Below are 16722 nucleotides of genomic sequence, written 5' to 3'. Positions count from 1 at the left end.
ATGAAAGGGAGGAACACACGCCTTTATTGGCATCAAAGACTTTGTGCATCAGTACATGGCAGTAGTACACACCCAGTGTGCGTACTGTAGGAAGGTAATTATTATCTGTGGCACTTATATAACCACTTTCCACAAAAATTCTACCATCAAGAAGAACAGCATTTTCTATCACCACTGTCTTCCATCTCCTGGCAGTCTTGGTAAGGGCACTTCCATGCATACAAGATGTCTCACTATGTCCTTCCCTCCCTCTGAGCTACAGGCTGCCAAGTGTCTTCCCTTGCTATCCTGAGGGCACACACAGCCCACTACTGCATTTCAGGAGTCATCAAGCAGGCCGAAAAGTCTGTTCCTTAGAGGACAGCTCTGTTTGGGTGCTTGGGATCCAACCCAAAACTTTGCTGTTTGGTGCTGAGCTAAATGATAGCCCTTCAGAAGACACTCTTGTTTAAGAAAAGACACCCAGGCATCATGTAACACACCAGTAACAACCATAAATCTACGACGTGAAAAACTGGTTATTCTTTAAATATTTCTATGCCATGTTTTGCTGTTCTGTCAAATCCCCAGTTGGGCTGATGCTTTGACTTAAGCTCAGGGAGGCAGACTTGTGGCTTCATTTGAAGTAAGATGTCTGAGTGGTTGTTTCATCCTTGAGGGTTTGGTTTGTCATCAGCTGCAAAGGAAACAAACAAAACCCAACTTTCCATTCAGCCCTGGAAAACATTTTCAGCTGCTGATTCTGCACATCTGAGCCTGTTGGCAAAATGCTAATTGTGACGCAGGCCGTGAATGAAGCATCACTTGGGATGCTGCTTGCACTAACGGACCCTACTGTAGGTGGAGGTGTTTTGACAGATTTACCTGCTTTGTGGGGAAGGGTCTCCAGCACCTTTTCAAAGAACAAATTCATTTCCATTTCATGCCTGCAGTTCAGGGGGAGGCTAGCCATGTGAGCCACTGAGCAATTATCCTGTTATCCTTGCAACCACCCATGCCTCTCTGTGTGGATGATAGGTGGTCTTCCGGATATCATCAAGCAAACTAACCCAAAGTGCCCTTGGATTGGAGGAAACTGTCCACCATGTCCTTCACCACTGCCCTTTTTACGACTCTGTGCGGAAAAACTTACTTGAACCCCTTTTCTCTGGCCTAGACAGCATTGTGGATGCTGCCAAAACTCTGTTTTTGTTAGATAGCAACTCTGTCTCAATACTGGAAACTATGGCCAGATTTCTGTGTGTCGTTGTCAACACACATTCCAAATTTTTCACCAAACAGAACTTTTAGTCCTTTCTTTTTTTAAAAAAGATTGTTTTATTTAATTATCTTAAATTTTATATTGTTCAAGCCTATTGCATATTATATATATTTTTTAAATGCCATTAAAGGTTTCAATTTCATTAACCCAAAGTGAGCCCCGCAAAGAGTACCAAACGGAATGGGACGATGCACATGTCACTTCTGCTGCCAGTATTTCACTTTCTCCCATTCTGTCGGCAGGAACTGGCCCCATTGCTCCTCTTGAATGGCTGGGACAGGGGTCTTCAACCTGTGGCTCTCCAGATATTCATGGACTACAATTCCCAATTGGCCATTCTGGCAGGGGCTGATGGGAATTGTAGTCTATGAACATCTGGAGAGCCACAGGTTGCAGACCGCTGGGGATTTCTCCCTTTTTCCTTCAATGACTGTGCTTTTGTTTTCAATTCCCTCACCCAGCATCACTGCAGGAAATGTGGCCAGGCGGTGTGTGGCAAGTGCAGCACAAAGCGCTCCAGCTATCCCATCATGGGCTTTGAATTTCAGGTCCGAGTCTGTGACTCTTGTTTCGACTCAATCAAAGATGAAGAGTAAGTATCTTTGGAAGTGGCCCATTTAGTGTTCATTGTAGTGACCCTTTTTCTACTCAAGAGTTTGCTCTTGCCGTCACTTAAAGTAGACATTCTCAGGTAGAAGAAGATTATTTCATAGGGCTGTAGTTATCTCTGATTAAGTCAGCTTATCTAACAGTAAACCAGCTGGCTCTTGGTGGATGGTGGAAGCAGAACATTTGGCCTTTCCACCAAAAAAACAAATGTCGGTATCTGTGTGGGAGACTCCTCAGGTATGCTGGGAAATAAGACTTTGTACATGAGATAAAGAGGAACTCCTTTCCCAGCAGCCTGATGAGAAATGAAAATGCTTACAGGAGCAGTGGAATGGTGAGAGCCTCCGAGAGTCATAAAACTGATAAAATTCTTAAGATTCCTGAGGGGTGGAGATTGAGTGGAGGGAAGTTTCCGGAGTTTTTTCTCATCCCTCCTGTGTAATGCCTTCCAAGCCCATGGCTTATCTGTTACAAGTTAGTCAGACTCCCTCTTTGTCATACTACTGTTATGAATGAGTTATGCATTGGATCTCCCCTGCTCTCCTGAAAGCTTGCGAGGCAACTGAGAGCCAGTGCCACATCAGTCCTGGTGAAATACAGTGAACTGCCACTTACAGATGTTGTAGAAGTGTATCCTACATGAAGTGGGAGGACAACCCTCACAAATAACCTTCTTAGCTTCATTAGTCAAGGCATTCACCACAGCACATGACTGGGATGGTGGGTAGACATCCTTCAACCAGTCAATTTTTTTAATACATCAGAGGTTTAATTACTGCTCTTCTTACATGCAAAGATGTCTGCAGATCAACAGAGAGGCCAGAGGTCTGTGTGTATCACTTCTGCATATTTAGAATTGATTAAGACCTTAATGAGCTGGCTAGTTGTTTAAATGTCATTCAGATGATGGTGCTATTCTCAGGCTTGGCTTATTCGCTCTTAAGAAAATGTATTTTTCTGAAGTGCTTTCTGTATTGAAATAACTTGTCAGGCCCAACTTGATCAATGTCTCCTCATTTGAACTCTGTTCATTTTGGGGGGGCTCTTTTTTTTTCAGTCGCACTTCTTTGGCAACTTTTCACGAAGGAAAACATAACATTTCCCACATGGCCATGGACATCTCAAGGGGGCTGATGGTGACATGCGGAAGTGATCGTGTAGTAAAGGTAAGACCTTTCTCCTCCTGCATTTTGAGACATACATTCTAGTGAATGGGCTAAGGAGAAGCCACATGGTATAGTGGTTAAGAGCAGTGGAGTCTAATGTGGTGGACCTCGTTTGTTTCTCCACACCTCCACAAGATGCTTGCTGAGTGTCCTTGGGCCAGTCACAGTTCTCTCAGAACTCTTTCAGCCCCACCTACCTCACAAGGTGTCTGTTGTGGGGAGAGGAAGGGGAGGAGCTTGTAAGCCACTTTCACACTTTTTATGGTTGAGAAAAGTGAGTATAAATCCAAACTCTTCTTCTGAATATATAGAAGTGATGGTTAACTGACATTTGGGACAATGCAGAGGTGTAGTATCTGCAGTTCCTTGGGCCACCAGAACTAGCCTGTCACCACTTACTAGAAGAAGAGTTGGATTTATATCCCCCACTTTCTCTCCTATAAAGAGACTCAGAGGGGCTTACAAACTCCTTTCCTTCCCCCCTCACAACAAACACCCTGTGAGGTAGGTGGGGCTGAGAGAGCTCCAAAGAACTGTGCACAGGCTAATCTAAATTCCGCAGAGAAGCCTCCACAGCTCAAGCAGCAGAGCAAGGAATCAAACCTGGTTCCTTCAGATTAGAGTACACCTGCTCTTAACCACTATGTGACATAGGAGGCTAAGAGCTCGTGTATCTAATCTGGAGGAACCGGGTTTGATTCCCAGCTCTGCCACCTGAGCTGTGGAGGCTTATCTGGGGAATTCAGATTAGCCTGTACACTCCCACACACGCCAGCTGGGTGACCTTGGGCTAGTCACAGCTTTCTGGAGCTCTCTCAGCCCCACCTACCTCACAGGGTGTTTGTTGTGAGGGGGGAAGGGCAAGGAGATTGTAAGCCCCTTTGAGTCTCCTACAGGAGAGAAAAGGGGGATATAAATCCAAACTCTTCTTCTTCTATGTCACTTCTGCTCTTATTAGGCAGTATCCTTAGTCTTTTTCTGGGACTAGCACAGCTGCCTTGGAGTCAGTACCTTAGGATGCCATGCAGTGGAGAAGGCAGTGTCTCTGTTGCTGTGCAGGTGCACTTCTGAAATGTGCAATGGATTGTGGCCCATTCTGGAGCACTAGTCTTTTCTAGGTGTTTCTGTACCGGCAGAGGACCTCAGCCTGTCTCTTGAAAAGGAGACTAGCCCCTAACACCTTGTAGCTCTGTGTAGATACATGCATAATATCTTGAATTGTAAGAATTTGTCATCCAAAATATACTCTAATAATAAAGACCTGGTCTATATATCGGAGGCATATCTCATTATTAGTAAATTAAAAAAAAAAGAATTGGCTTGCTGAATTGGGCCAGATATTATAGACAGCTTCCAGCCAAATACACATGGAAAGTTCACAAGCACAAGCAGAGTGTGACAGAAGGAGAGCTCTGATCCGCTTGACCTCACAGTTATGATGTGTTCAGCCTGAATGTTCACTTTTTAGCCAGCATGACCAACAGACTATTGAAAATAATCATCAGAAGATATTGCTTAATATCATCAGGCCACTTATTCATAAGTGAAATAATTATCCTGTTCTTCCTTTTAAAATAGGCCCTGATTATTTTTTCAGTGCATTAGGAATAAAACATTCCAGTTACTTGGTGGGGGTGGAGATGAAGCTGTTTGAAAGTTTAATTGTCTGTTCATTTAAGATCATTTTCCTGGAGCATTCATTTGGATCATTTTTGAAACTTTGGTCAAAGAGGTGATGTGTACCCCGGAGGCAGATAACATTTAATGTTCATTTCCTACAGATCCTTATTTCCATTAACTTCCTGGGTATTCTGTTCCGTCTTTGACTAAAGCTGTACCAAATTCGGCGCAGAATCCTCTCTTGTTCTCTGTGGCCTGCTTGCAAGCAGGAAGCCTCCAACATCTGAGGATTAGGCAGCTGTTTAACTTAAGGAGGCAAAGGTTGTAAGCCACATAAGAGTCCTGTGTCACAGGTGTGTTTTGTTCTTCAGATATGGGACATGACACCTGTCGTGGGTTGCAGCCTTGCAACTGGTTTCAGCTCCCGTTGATGTCTGTCTGCCATGAGAGCATCCCTGATGTACCAAATGGAAGAACCTCCTTCTGCGACATTTGATACAAAAACACTGGCTGCTTGACTCGGTGAATTCTGTCCCTCCCCCCCCCTCCCCCCCCCAGTGGACAGCGTGACTCCTTTTTTTGTGGAGCAGAATTCTTCTTTAGTGCTTACTGGAAGTGCTGGTGGATGCAGAAAGGCCAAGCTCATACCCTGTGAAACAAACATAGACGAGGCTTTGAGTTCAGCCGGAAGTCTGAGCTAAAAGGAATATCTGTGACTAGACCTGCTCATAGTGGTTAGTGTCCTTTTTCTCTGCCAAAATATATTGTACAGTGGCAAAGGGTTAAAATAAGTATAGTGACAAAAACCTGTGCAAATAATAGTAACTTATTCTCAGCCCTAGTGAATTGTTGCTGTAGACTCCAGTTGTCTTCTGAACAGTTACTAAGATGGCTGCCTTGCTGGAAGATTGAATAAAACGTTGAAAGAAGGAAGAAAGCCTCGTCCCCGTCCCCGTCCCCCCCCTCCCCCCATTGCAATAGGGATAAGTGTGGATAGAGCTTATGGGAGTATTTTTTGCAAATGTAGTTGATAATTCTTTGCAAAGTCTGGTTAATGTTTGGATTTTTGAAACATGAAAATTATCTCAAATCTTCTTGGAGTGGATTTTTGTACCTGGCAAAGCACTAAAACATAAACCTCTTCCCTGCAAAGATAAAAACTGACATGACTGTACCAATCAAGCTCCTTTGAACCAGAAGGAATAATCTCTTGTTGTGTTGTAGTGTTTGCTGTTTACCACCCAGAGTCCCTAGTAAATAATAAAAGATGTATTTCAGATCCCATTGATTTCTCTTGGAAAATTATCATGGTGAGTGTTGATTCTGTAGCTATATGTAAATCCCTCAAGAAGCAAGTGTTTATCCTCAGTTTGTTCTTGTTTTTGGTATATGTATACTTGGAATTTATCTGAAGGGTGAAATTGTCCTTTTGAGTTTGTCATAAGTCAATGTGCATGCTATAGTCTTCTGAAATGTTGGTTTCCTGACAACTGATGGAGACTTCAGAAAAGACACAATTGTTGCTAAGGGTCTAAGTCTAAGATAACAGGCAACTTGGTTGTGGGAAAACTGTGTCTTCCGGAATGAACAAGGAGGGATACAATATTTCAGCAACAAATGCTGCATAAATCATTGAAGAATAGCACAATCCGTATGGAGAATATACCTCTTCTCTGACTTTGATATCGTTAAAAGGCTTAAGATGGTAACCCCACTGAACTTGTAAATTTGCCCTACTTGATGCCTTATTGGACTGCTGTAGCAGAAGTGAAACTTCAGTTTTCACTGGGATGGTTTGAAGAAGAAGTCACTTCACCTCAGTGCCCAGAGAGAAACTTAACTGTAGCTGCAAATGTTCATCCGTCTTATGAAAACACTACCATGACTTGAAGATGTTTGTATCTTTTTTTAAAGTGGACATTATCTTGCATATTTCCTCATGTTTAGTCTTCACAAATTGGTCTAGCTGGCCATTGTCAGACAAGCCCCCAGCTGCCTATTTTGTCTTCTCTACTAACACGTACGCTCCTATGACCTGGCTTCCTAATGATTAACAGTATAAACTGCAGAATAATAGCTTCTACCTCCTTGGTAATTCCATTTTAAATCTTCCCTCAGTCTTTTGCCTGAGGATGCTGAATTTGCTTCATTGCCGAGGAATATATTTTTTTGTAGCAAATGGAATTAACATTAATAAGTGTTAGTGTAAAAAAAAGTACATATGGAGAAATGCTTTTGGCAAAACACCAATTCATACATCTGTAGACGTTGAAGTTTTTCAGTGACTCAAAGACTCTGCTCACGATGACACTGTTGTTTGTATAGAAAATGGTGTGTGTGTGTATGGGGGTGGGGAGGGGAGTCTTGCTGAGCATTGTAACGAAAATTGTCCCAGTATTGTGCAGCTACTGAGACTTGATTTGATGCATATACCATTTTTTTCCACATCTTTTCTTCAGTGAGAAGCAACAAGTACTTATGTATTTTTGGCTGCCAGTAGCTTTGTTCTTGTGAAATTCTGTATCCTTTTGTTATCTGAGATTCTGTTGTTACTGTCCATGTCTTTAAAAAAAAATTATACAATTAAAAAACAACTATTTCCTGATAGTCATTTTGTTTCTCTTGTTCCTTATGATATATGTCTTCTGGGACAACTGCTTCCTTGTGATATGTACTTTTATTTTAAAATATAGTTAAATAAATAGCCCATCAAATTGAGTTGTGTTATATAAAACCTGGGGGAGGAGTTTTTGACTTAGAACTGAAATCTGTAAAGGAGCATGCGCAGGCTATCTCCTCAAATGTCCACGGCTAGTGTATGTACATCACCCTTGAGGGGAACAGTGCTTCAGATCAGAGGAAGCAGCAATATCTTATGACTTGCAAGCATGTGACAGGTGTGACCTCAGAATTATGAGTTCATCAGTGTCAAGGCCAAGAGAGCCAGAGCCAGGTGTGTGGTAGTGAGGAACAAATATCGAATCCTCTCTGCTACTGGCAGGCTTGCCATCCTGGCACTCTTCTTGGCGTGAGCACATAGAAAGGTAAGAGCCTACAGTTGCTTTCAAAACACTGATAAACATCTTCCAACTTTCTAATGTAATAAAAGTTGTATTCACATCAATTTTCATACTGATTAATCATTTGTTTTCTTTTAAACACCTTTTCAATCTAATATACAATATATCATCAAAGTTAATTATAATTTATATACATAATTTCAACAATATGCTTTACTTGCACCATTATTCTTACCTATTTTGAAGGGAATAATATAAATAGTATGCTTTCCATTTATATCAGAATTCCTAAATTGGTCACTTACTTGCAAAATGTATTAGTTTTGTCATTGTTGCATATTCCATTAGTTTATTATCTCAATTCTCTTGGCTTGGACATTCTTCCATTTGTTGCAAGTGTTACTCTGGCCACTGTTATCAAATATTGAGACAGTTCTGAATATATATATTTTTGGCAATTTGTCTAATAACACAGTCTTAGCATCCATTTCAAATTTGATTTTTAAGATTTTCTGCATGCATCCCCCCCCCTTTTTTTAACCTTTTCTACACTTCCAATACATGGTAAAAAGGCCTGTCCACTTCTTTATGCTTCCAGCATTCCATTTGTAATTCTTGTCCATGTACCATCTTCTTGATATCCATTGGAATGATGTACCACTGACACAACACCTTGTAACAATTTTCTCTTAATATTTGGCTGACGGAAAACTTTATACTTTTCATCCATACTGTTTCCCATTGCTGAAAAGACGTTTCTTCCTCAAAGTTTTGCATCCATCTGACCAAATGTGTTTTCAGTATATTACAGTGAAATAAGTCTATAGATTCGTCCTAATAAATGTTCTTTTTGTTGCATAATCTCTTCAAATTCTGTCTATTACACCTCTTGCTACATTAATTTTCTTAATCTTGAAACTAATTGATAATATAACAGCCATTGTATTTTATGCCTTCAACCTTTTTTTGCCCATTTTCCTTTGAATTCCTGTCATCAGGGATACTGTCAAAGCAAAGCTGATTACTTACATGCCTTTTTAAACTTATACCTGATTTTTTTTAAAAAAAAACATTCATTGCTATGGTACCACTAAGTACAATTTATAATGGCATCTTTACAAATTGTGTTTAACAATCATTCCAAAAATTCTACCAGTGCTGAGCAGTTGAGAGCTACAAGTAAGTTTAGCTACATGGTGTGTGGCCTATATGCATTTCAAATAATCTGGAGCATTTGCAGAAGATTGTATATAAGATTATTAGAATTCAGAAGATGGTCACAAGCATGCATCCCTATCTTATAATGAATCTTGTTTTCCAAAGACCATATTAACACAGTGAAAAATAATGTGATAGAATTACAAAAAGGCAAATTTTAAACAGATTCTCTCCCTGCCAGCCCCCTTGTATCTTGGTGTTAAGAAGATCTCTTCCAGCCACCTTCTGGTAGGTTTGCTGACAGGGAATGAAGAATTAAGTTTCAGGCCACTGTAGGCTAGAGGATGTAAGAGCATGAGGTAATAAAACAGACTCCACAGCAACAGTTTCCCTCAAGAGTCTTTGTCCTTCCCTTATCCAGTGAGGCACAAGTTTCTTTTCAGAATCTGCTTAACATCTGCTTTTCACTTTTTAAAATTTTGTAACTTCTAGCCTGAAGGAGGGTTCTGGAGAACTTGAAAACCTGTGCACCGAAATGTGTCGATGGGTTTGTCCAAATGACATGTAGGTTGTGTTCTTGGCTTAAAAGATGGTAGCAAGTGATGAAAAGGTTAATTCTAGAGAAGAAAATAAAGATGAGGAAATGGTGCCTAACTAATGAGCAGCGACACAGGGTAACACAGCAGCACTGTGGTGGTGGTGCTGCTATGGAAATGAGGTAATCATCAGTTTCCCCTGGGATTCCTACAGGTGCCTTGAAGGCACTTGGTGCAAACGAATGGATTTGATCTGCCAGGAAGAGAGGATGCCCAACGGAACAAGAGGGATATTCCAGATTGTGGAAACTATAGATGATGAAGCATGTGGCAGGTTAGCTCTGAAGTTAGAGTGAACCAGTTTGGTTCTAGGCAAACAGAAGTGTACCTAACATTGTGTGTTCACTGAACACATTATAAGAGAGACAGGTGGCTTGGGGGGAAAATTCAGATTTTCAAAGTAGTTCATCTGGTCTATTTTCACACGGAGATGATTCTTCATGTTGCTCTAGCGCCCCTGCTGGAAATGCAGAGACATTTCCAGTGGCTTGTATTGCCTGAGGGGAGGAAAGATATCCAGAGATGTAGAATAGGCTGGTCCAGGATAGGATTGGTAAGTAAAACCAGGTGTGGTTGAGCCAGGAAGTACCAATTCAGGTGTTAGCCACAAGCCCAATTTCAGTTTTTTTTCCACAATAATAATTGAAGATGGGAAAACAAGGAAGAAAATGAAGGTTAAGAAGGTTAGCTACTAATAAGCAAATATTTCCAAGGCTATGAGGAACTATGGAAGACATGAACATAGCAAATAATTCATTTTTTAAAATAAAATGATTACATGCAAATTAGCATTTTATCAATCTGTTCTGACATGTATATACATGACATATTTTTTAAAGTTATACTCTAATAGAAAAACAAAAATGAAAATAAAAGCCAAGACATGTGATGTATGTTTTTTATGCAAATGTTCATCATTCTTTCAGAAAGTATCTCTGTGAATATCAGAAAAATTTTAGTGGAGAACAGGAACTCTGCAATTCAGGAGTGGCCACCCAAAAGGCTTTGCTAGGCCATTGGCAGCCCGGTATTTTGTTTCATGGGCCACATCTGGAACTCCACTTTCTTTGAGGATGCAAAGTTGGATGCTGGGTCCAGTGGCTGCATGCCAGTATCAGAAACAGGAAGAGCCAGCTGGCAGCACCTAACTGAGTAAGCCCTCACAAGTGGGGCAAGTCCCAGGTAAGAGTTTCCTTTGCTCTCTGCTGCTTTTAAACACTTTTTCAAGTAGTTTGAGGGTTAGAAGAGAAATTTCCCTGAGCCAGCAGGGTTGCCAACTTCCAGGTAGAGCTCAAAGCTGTCCAGGAATTAGAGATGGTATGCAGATTATGGAAATCTGTTCACCTGGAGAAAATGGAAGGGTTGGATGGTGAATTTCAAGGCATCACATCCCTGCTGAGCTTTTTTCTGCTCCCAAATCTCCTGGAATTTCCCCAGAGTTGGCAACCCAATGAGATGGATATGAACCTGGAGCTATTCTTTGCCCACCTTTGCTCTAAATGGGTCTGAGTGTAGTGTAATATTGGATGTGGAGTAATTGATGTTAATAAAAATGGAACAATCAAAAGTTTGTTGATAAAAGTATGGGTAAAAACAGCTGGGATGTCATCTCTTCCAGGAGTAGGAACTAATACACAAATACTAGGGTGAGGGTTATGGTGCTATACATACTCTTGTACTTTTTATAAGAAGCCACTCAGGCAAATTTCTCCTTGGCAGGTTTTAATCTGTCTCTGTATTGCTCCCATAGAGTATTTATAATTATGCCTTATTTATGCAGCTGAGTTGAATGAAACAGAGTTGGCTGCTAAGCACTAATCAAGCAAATGATGAAGGTATAGTAAGCAACAAGGAAACAAAAAAAATTGGAAACAATACTATATTGCTGCATAAATTGCTGAACATGCAGATTTAATACAAAAAGGTCACAAAGTGAGGCATGTGAAAGTAACACAAGTCTGCAAGTAAAGCCAAAGTATCACCATGAAATCAAAGCGTCAAAAGTGCACAATCAGAAATAGTTCAACAATGGGACAAGCTACCTGGTATTGACAGTTTCATGGTTGGCTTTTCTCTCTTCATCAGCAGTTTAGTTGATCTTGCCCATAAATCTTGGAGTCACTACCCTGTTTCCCCGAAAGTAAGACCTACCCCCAAAATAAGCCCTAGCATGATTTTTCAGAATTTTTGGAAATCCTACTCCAAAAATAAGCCCTGGTTACAGATTCCCCAGCGGAGCTGATCTGGTCACATGGGGGGCACAAAATCATGGGGGGAAAAAAAGACATCCCCTGAAAATAAGCCCTGACACATCTTTGGGGGCAAAAATCAATATAAGACCCTGTCTTATTTTTGGGGGAACATGGTATCTCATCATCTCTCCTAAAAGTATTTAGGTTCTAGGATGTGACATCCTCCATTGTGATAAGTCATTCCATGCTTTGAAGCTAAAGGCTTCAAGGGACTAAACAATGCCATCCTAAACTAAGTTTCACCCTTCCAAGGTCAGTTACCTCAATACAGCTAGAAAGGTGTGACTCTGCTTAAGAGGCACTGAAGGTGTTTTAGTACTTAGTGTTCAGGGATAGGTGCCTTTCTGGTATATAACTACAGTGCTCCAAATTATCTTTATTGGATCATATTTGTGGCAACTAAGAAAGATGTGATCAGTTCATAAAAAGCAGAAATGTAAATGCCGCTGTGGATACTATGACTAACATGAAAGGAATGAATGTGACAATCTTAGAGAAAAGCTGCAAACCAGTTCAACTAGAGTATCTGGATTAAGGCCGTTTAGGAGCATCAGCCTCAGTAGGGTAGAAACTGAAACCTCCACCTTTACAAACTTGTTGATTGAGCAGTAAGTCCAAAAATTACTTGGAATACATCATAGGGGCTGTGCCTGCCAGGAGTTAAACAAACAAAATGGAGATGGCTTGTGCAATCCAGAACTATTATGTATGCTGACTGCACTAAACCCAGTACTGGGCTGTAACTGCTACATATACCTATTTTACAAAACCCAAAACTGTTCTCATTACTGTTTAAGCTGCTAATCTTGCCGCTTTATTTTGAGCTTGGAATATACTGCAAACTGGAGACCAAGATCTTATGCACTGTTACAAATGTGCAAATCGAACATTAATATGGTATAACTGGGTTCCTTAGCAATAAGCAACTGAAAATTTTAAAATTCACATTTCAAACCCTTTTAAGCAGAACCTTTGAATGGAAAAACAAGTATGTTTGTTTTCCTGTCAAACGGTTTGGCTTTTGCAAATCTCCTGCGGAACACCCTCTCATGACCTCTTTGGTACCCATTGTCCTCAGGTCTGAACCCATGTCAAAATTTACCTTTTTGTCCTCATTCCCACCAAAAGGGAAGCATAAACAGAATTTGATACAATTTTAGGTGCATATATCAAAAAGCAAAGTGCAAATCCCACAATTACATGGTTGCAAAAATGTGTATAATTCAGATTCATTGAGCAGGGGAGGTGAGACTGACTGTTAAGCAGAAGCTGTGTTTGTCCAGCTTAGTGGCTTTATTTACTTCCAGAGCTCCTTATATTGTTCTCCTAGCTTGGGCTAGTCCCAGCCTAACCTACCTCTCAGGGTGGTTATAAGGATAAAACGGAGAAAGTCATGCTGAACTGCTTGGAGGACATGAGGTATAAAAATGACTTCCGTAAAGAACATGTTCTTCGGGGCTGAGCCTTCCTTTTTGCTACTGCTTGGAGGAAGGGAGGCTTTAAAATGACATCAATAAAAAGCATGTTCCTCGGGGCTGAGCCTTCCCTTTTGCTTCCGTTCCTCTATCAAGCGCCAGTCACACTCGTGGTGCAAAACAACCCTAACGTATCACCCAGGAGCAGGTAGCCCGCGATGGCATCCCTGTGCCGGGGCTGTGCTGCAAGAGTGACAGCTCCCGCCAGGCGTGGCCGAGTCCTCCTCCCAGGGCAGCCGGGACTCCCCGGCTCGGCCCCCGGGGCTGTTGCCTAAGTGACGCGGCCAGGGGAGGAGTTAAAAACTTTCAGTGGAGGGCATTATGGGATACCTGGGTGCGAGGCTGGGAGTTCACCTGTCGCGGCGGGGGGGCGGGGGGAGCCTGCACAGGGCGGGGGGTCGGAGCCTCCCGGGGAAGCGGGGCCGCGGCAGCCATGGTAAGCGGGGGGTGCGCTGCTGGGGGAGGGAGGCGCTGAATGGCGGGCCGGACAGCCTCGCGGCTCTCTGGTTACTAACGGGAGGAAGCACCTGTCGGATCCAGGTGAAGCAGCACCGGCGCCGAGAGGCTGGGCTGGCTCTCGTCCTCCAGGGCCGTGCATGCATGGGTTTTGCAAGCGAGCCGCTGCTGCTGCTGGACGCCGAGTTGCATGACCTTTTGGGAAGGCGAGCGGGGGCGTAGCGCGCGCGCTTGGGACTCCACAAAGTTAAGGGACTTCCTTTTCATTGCCTTTCCTACTCCATCCCAATAGGACTCTGTGGACAGAGGGAAAACATTCACTTCCCCACCTCTGCCCTTATCTCTGTGGTGCCTTTCTCTACCTGTTACTGATGCACTGCCAGGGAGGGAGAGGAGGAGGGAAACTCCGGTGTTGGAGGATCTGCCGCTCCATCCAATTTTTGTGTTCAGATCTCCTGCTTCCCACGCTGTGGCGACTGGGCATAAAATCTGCTGGTGGCAGATAGACTGTAAAAAATAGTTTCTGGAGTTAATCTAATTGAAGCTTGTTTTAATGTGAATAATTTGGAGCTGGTATGAGCTTTTTAGTGTTAGGAGCTTCTCTTGGCTAAGAGACAGGCAGAGGTTCAGTGGGATAGTTTTCTCCAGCTTGGAGAAGTAGGGTAGAGCAAATTGCACCTGCTGGATTTCTGCCTGCCTTGACACTTGTCAAAGCTACTGAGCGAAGTAAGCACTCCAGGTACAGGATTTCCCCGAACCACCTCCAAGATATTGATGGAGTCTGCATTTTTCTTTTGCCTTTTTTGGAGCATGAGAAATTGCTGGAGATAACATAATGGTGAGATAGGATAAAACTTTCAGTGCGTTGGTGTCCCGCCCCTGGCACACTGACCAATCACCTTTAGAGGGGATTTCTCTCCAGCCTTGATAGTCTTTGCTTTGCTAATTTTCAGGGGTCATGTTTGCTTGTACCTAAGTCACTCAGCCTTTCTATGGATAGTGCACTGTGGACTGGAACAACCCATGTTGAACATCCTTTGGTACCGAATTTTAGATTTGTATATTTGTCTTAAAATTCACTTTTGCCTATATAGATTGAAGGAAAGGGACCTATAGTGTCATGCTTGGAAAAGTTACACTCTTCTGAGTCGGTTGAGGTCGACGGACATAAAAGAATGCCACTACACTTTGAATGGCATCTCAGATTTGTTAGTATGATGGGCAGCCTAATCCAGAACACTGGGTGGCAGGGGACGGTGCTGCCCCACTGCCTCCAGAGGGCTTTCCAGTGGTGTGGGGAGGGAGGGAAATCCAAAAGCCTCCCTTCCACTGGAAACTCCTCCGTGGGGTTCAGTGGACTTGCAACACCCTTCCAAGGCCCAGGTGGTTGCACATGTCCCTGCAAACCCAGGATAGAAGTCGAGTAATGTCAACTGCAGCCCTGGGAACTCTCCCCTCTCCCACTGCATCAGTGGGACTGGCAGTGGCATGGGACTACTGATGTGGAACTCAGCACCATTTCTGGGCATCCTAGAGGGGTGTGGTGGCTGCTCTCCTGTGCATTTGCTCTTCTGCCAGGGTAAGTGCCCTGGAGAGGGCATATCCACTGGAACAACCCTGGGCTGCCTGAACAAGATGATTTGTGCCCCCCCGCCCCCGGTCTGAATTGGAATGTAAAGACACATTCACACATGCTGAATAATGCATCTTACAACTGAATTTTGCTGTGTGAAACAGCAGTATGCAAGTAATTTCTAAAGTGCTTTGTTCAAACACCTTAAGTTCTGGAAATTTTCAAGGACAGGCAAATAAAAGTGCTTGCAGGTCACGCAAAGCAGTGGCCAAGCGATGAAGCCCAACAACATTCCTGAGCTCAAAGCAGGCTCTTCCTGGTTCTTGATATTGCCTTCCTGGCCTTTTGCCTCTCTTTTGCATGTAATGTTTGTCACCTGTAAATTGACTGGTTGGAAATGTCACAGAGTGGATTTTGATCTAGGATTTGCATGTTTCCTGTTGTAGAGGTTTTCAGTGATCTCCCACCCACCCTGTCCTCCTTTTTCTTTTGCCTTTTGGATAAACTCTGTTTTATGTATTCCATATAGCATGCATGATTTCTGGGGGATGCAAACAGTTTTAAGCAGTGCCTGAATGGTGGGGGGGATCCTACTTGTATTTACTTATCTAAAATAGAAGACTGCTTTGTGACACTTGCAGAGGAGTTTGAGTCACATGCTTATTTAGAGCATACTTTTCTTTCATCATTTCTGAAGCTGAGGAAGAACCTCTGACTTTCCATGCACCACTTGGCTGGATCCAAAGGAAAGGGAAGGCAATTCCCTGTCTTAGTGTCACCGCTGGATCTCTTCTAGAGAAAATGAGGGCGCATGGCCAAATGCTAGCTAGGAATATGGAATGCCTGCACTTTCTTCCTGTTTATCTCTGCCTCCTCTTCCTTTGCTTGTTGTTCGTTAGTTAAGTTTGAGGTGGCTTTCTGTTTGGAGCAGGCCCCCTTTTTTCCTTGCTCACTGATAGTGAGGTAGAAAGAAAGTTCCCCTTCTCTTGCCATGATTCCTGTGGTCCTTGCTTTCAACATGGGTTATATTGCAGGTGAAGGAGTGGTGGATTGGTGGCAGCAGGATTCTCAGTGTACCACAAGGGTCACTCCATGAATGTCCCCTTCTGATTATAGTAGGCTTCCTGGTGGTGACAGTCTTGCTCGTCCACTTTCCCCCCTGAGTCACTTCCATATTGCCAAGCACGTGACAGCATTTGGACTTTCCCAACATTGGACATTCTGAAAGATAAGCTTGGTTGAAAAACAGAAGTGGTAAACTGTCTTTTATGCATGTGAGATAAGCTGGAAGGTGGGAATGAAGGAGGAGTTCCATATGAGGAAAAGCATGGCTTCTTTCCTCCTCGCCTGTGACAGGAAATAAAGCACAGTACTGTGCTTGGAGCTGCGACATGGGCATTTTCAGCAGAGAAATGACACTTTTGTTGTTGAGAAAGGGAAGATAACTGTTGCCAGGTTCCCATTCCTGCTGCAGCCCCACACTTCAGTGGGCTGCAATGAGAAGGGGACATAGACAGATGTCATTCCATGAGGATT

At 42.8% G+C, this 16722-nt stretch overlaps 2 protein-coding genes across 2 annotated transcripts in view; both read left to right on the top strand.

Moving 5' to 3' along the window:
* Positions 1 to 7263, top strand: part of WDFY1 (WD repeat and FYVE domain containing 1) — a 32186-nt gene extending 24923 nt beyond the window's left edge. The window contains exons 10-12 of the mRNA XM_048506111.1: positions 1723 to 1853; positions 2928 to 3036; positions 5028 to 7263. Of these exons, the coding sequence (XP_048362068.1) occupies positions 1723 to 1853; positions 2928 to 3036; positions 5028 to 5087 (300 nt within the window). The 3' untranslated portion in view covers positions 5088 to 7263. The remainder of the gene's footprint in view (positions 1 to 1722; positions 1854 to 2927; positions 3037 to 5027) is intronic.
* A 6229-nt stretch (positions 7264 to 13492) lies between these two features.
* Positions 13493 to 16722, top strand: part of AP1S3 (adaptor related protein complex 1 subunit sigma 3) — a 36558-nt gene continuing 33328 nt past the window's right edge. The window contains exon 1 of the mRNA XM_048504833.1: positions 13493 to 13593. Coding sequence (XP_048360790.1) covers positions 13591 to 13593 — 3 coding nt within the window. The 5' untranslated portion in view covers positions 13493 to 13590. The remainder of the gene's footprint in view (positions 13594 to 16722) is intronic.

The sequence above is a fragment of the Sphaerodactylus townsendi genome, linkage group LG08 (genome assembly GCF_021028975.2).
Source record: "Sphaerodactylus townsendi isolate TG3544 linkage group LG08, MPM_Stown_v2.3, whole genome shotgun sequence".
In the NCBI taxonomy this organism is placed as follows: Eukaryota; Metazoa; Chordata; class Lepidosauria; order Squamata; family Sphaerodactylidae; genus Sphaerodactylus; species Sphaerodactylus townsendi.
This window is presented reverse-complemented; position numbering and strand designations above follow the sequence as displayed.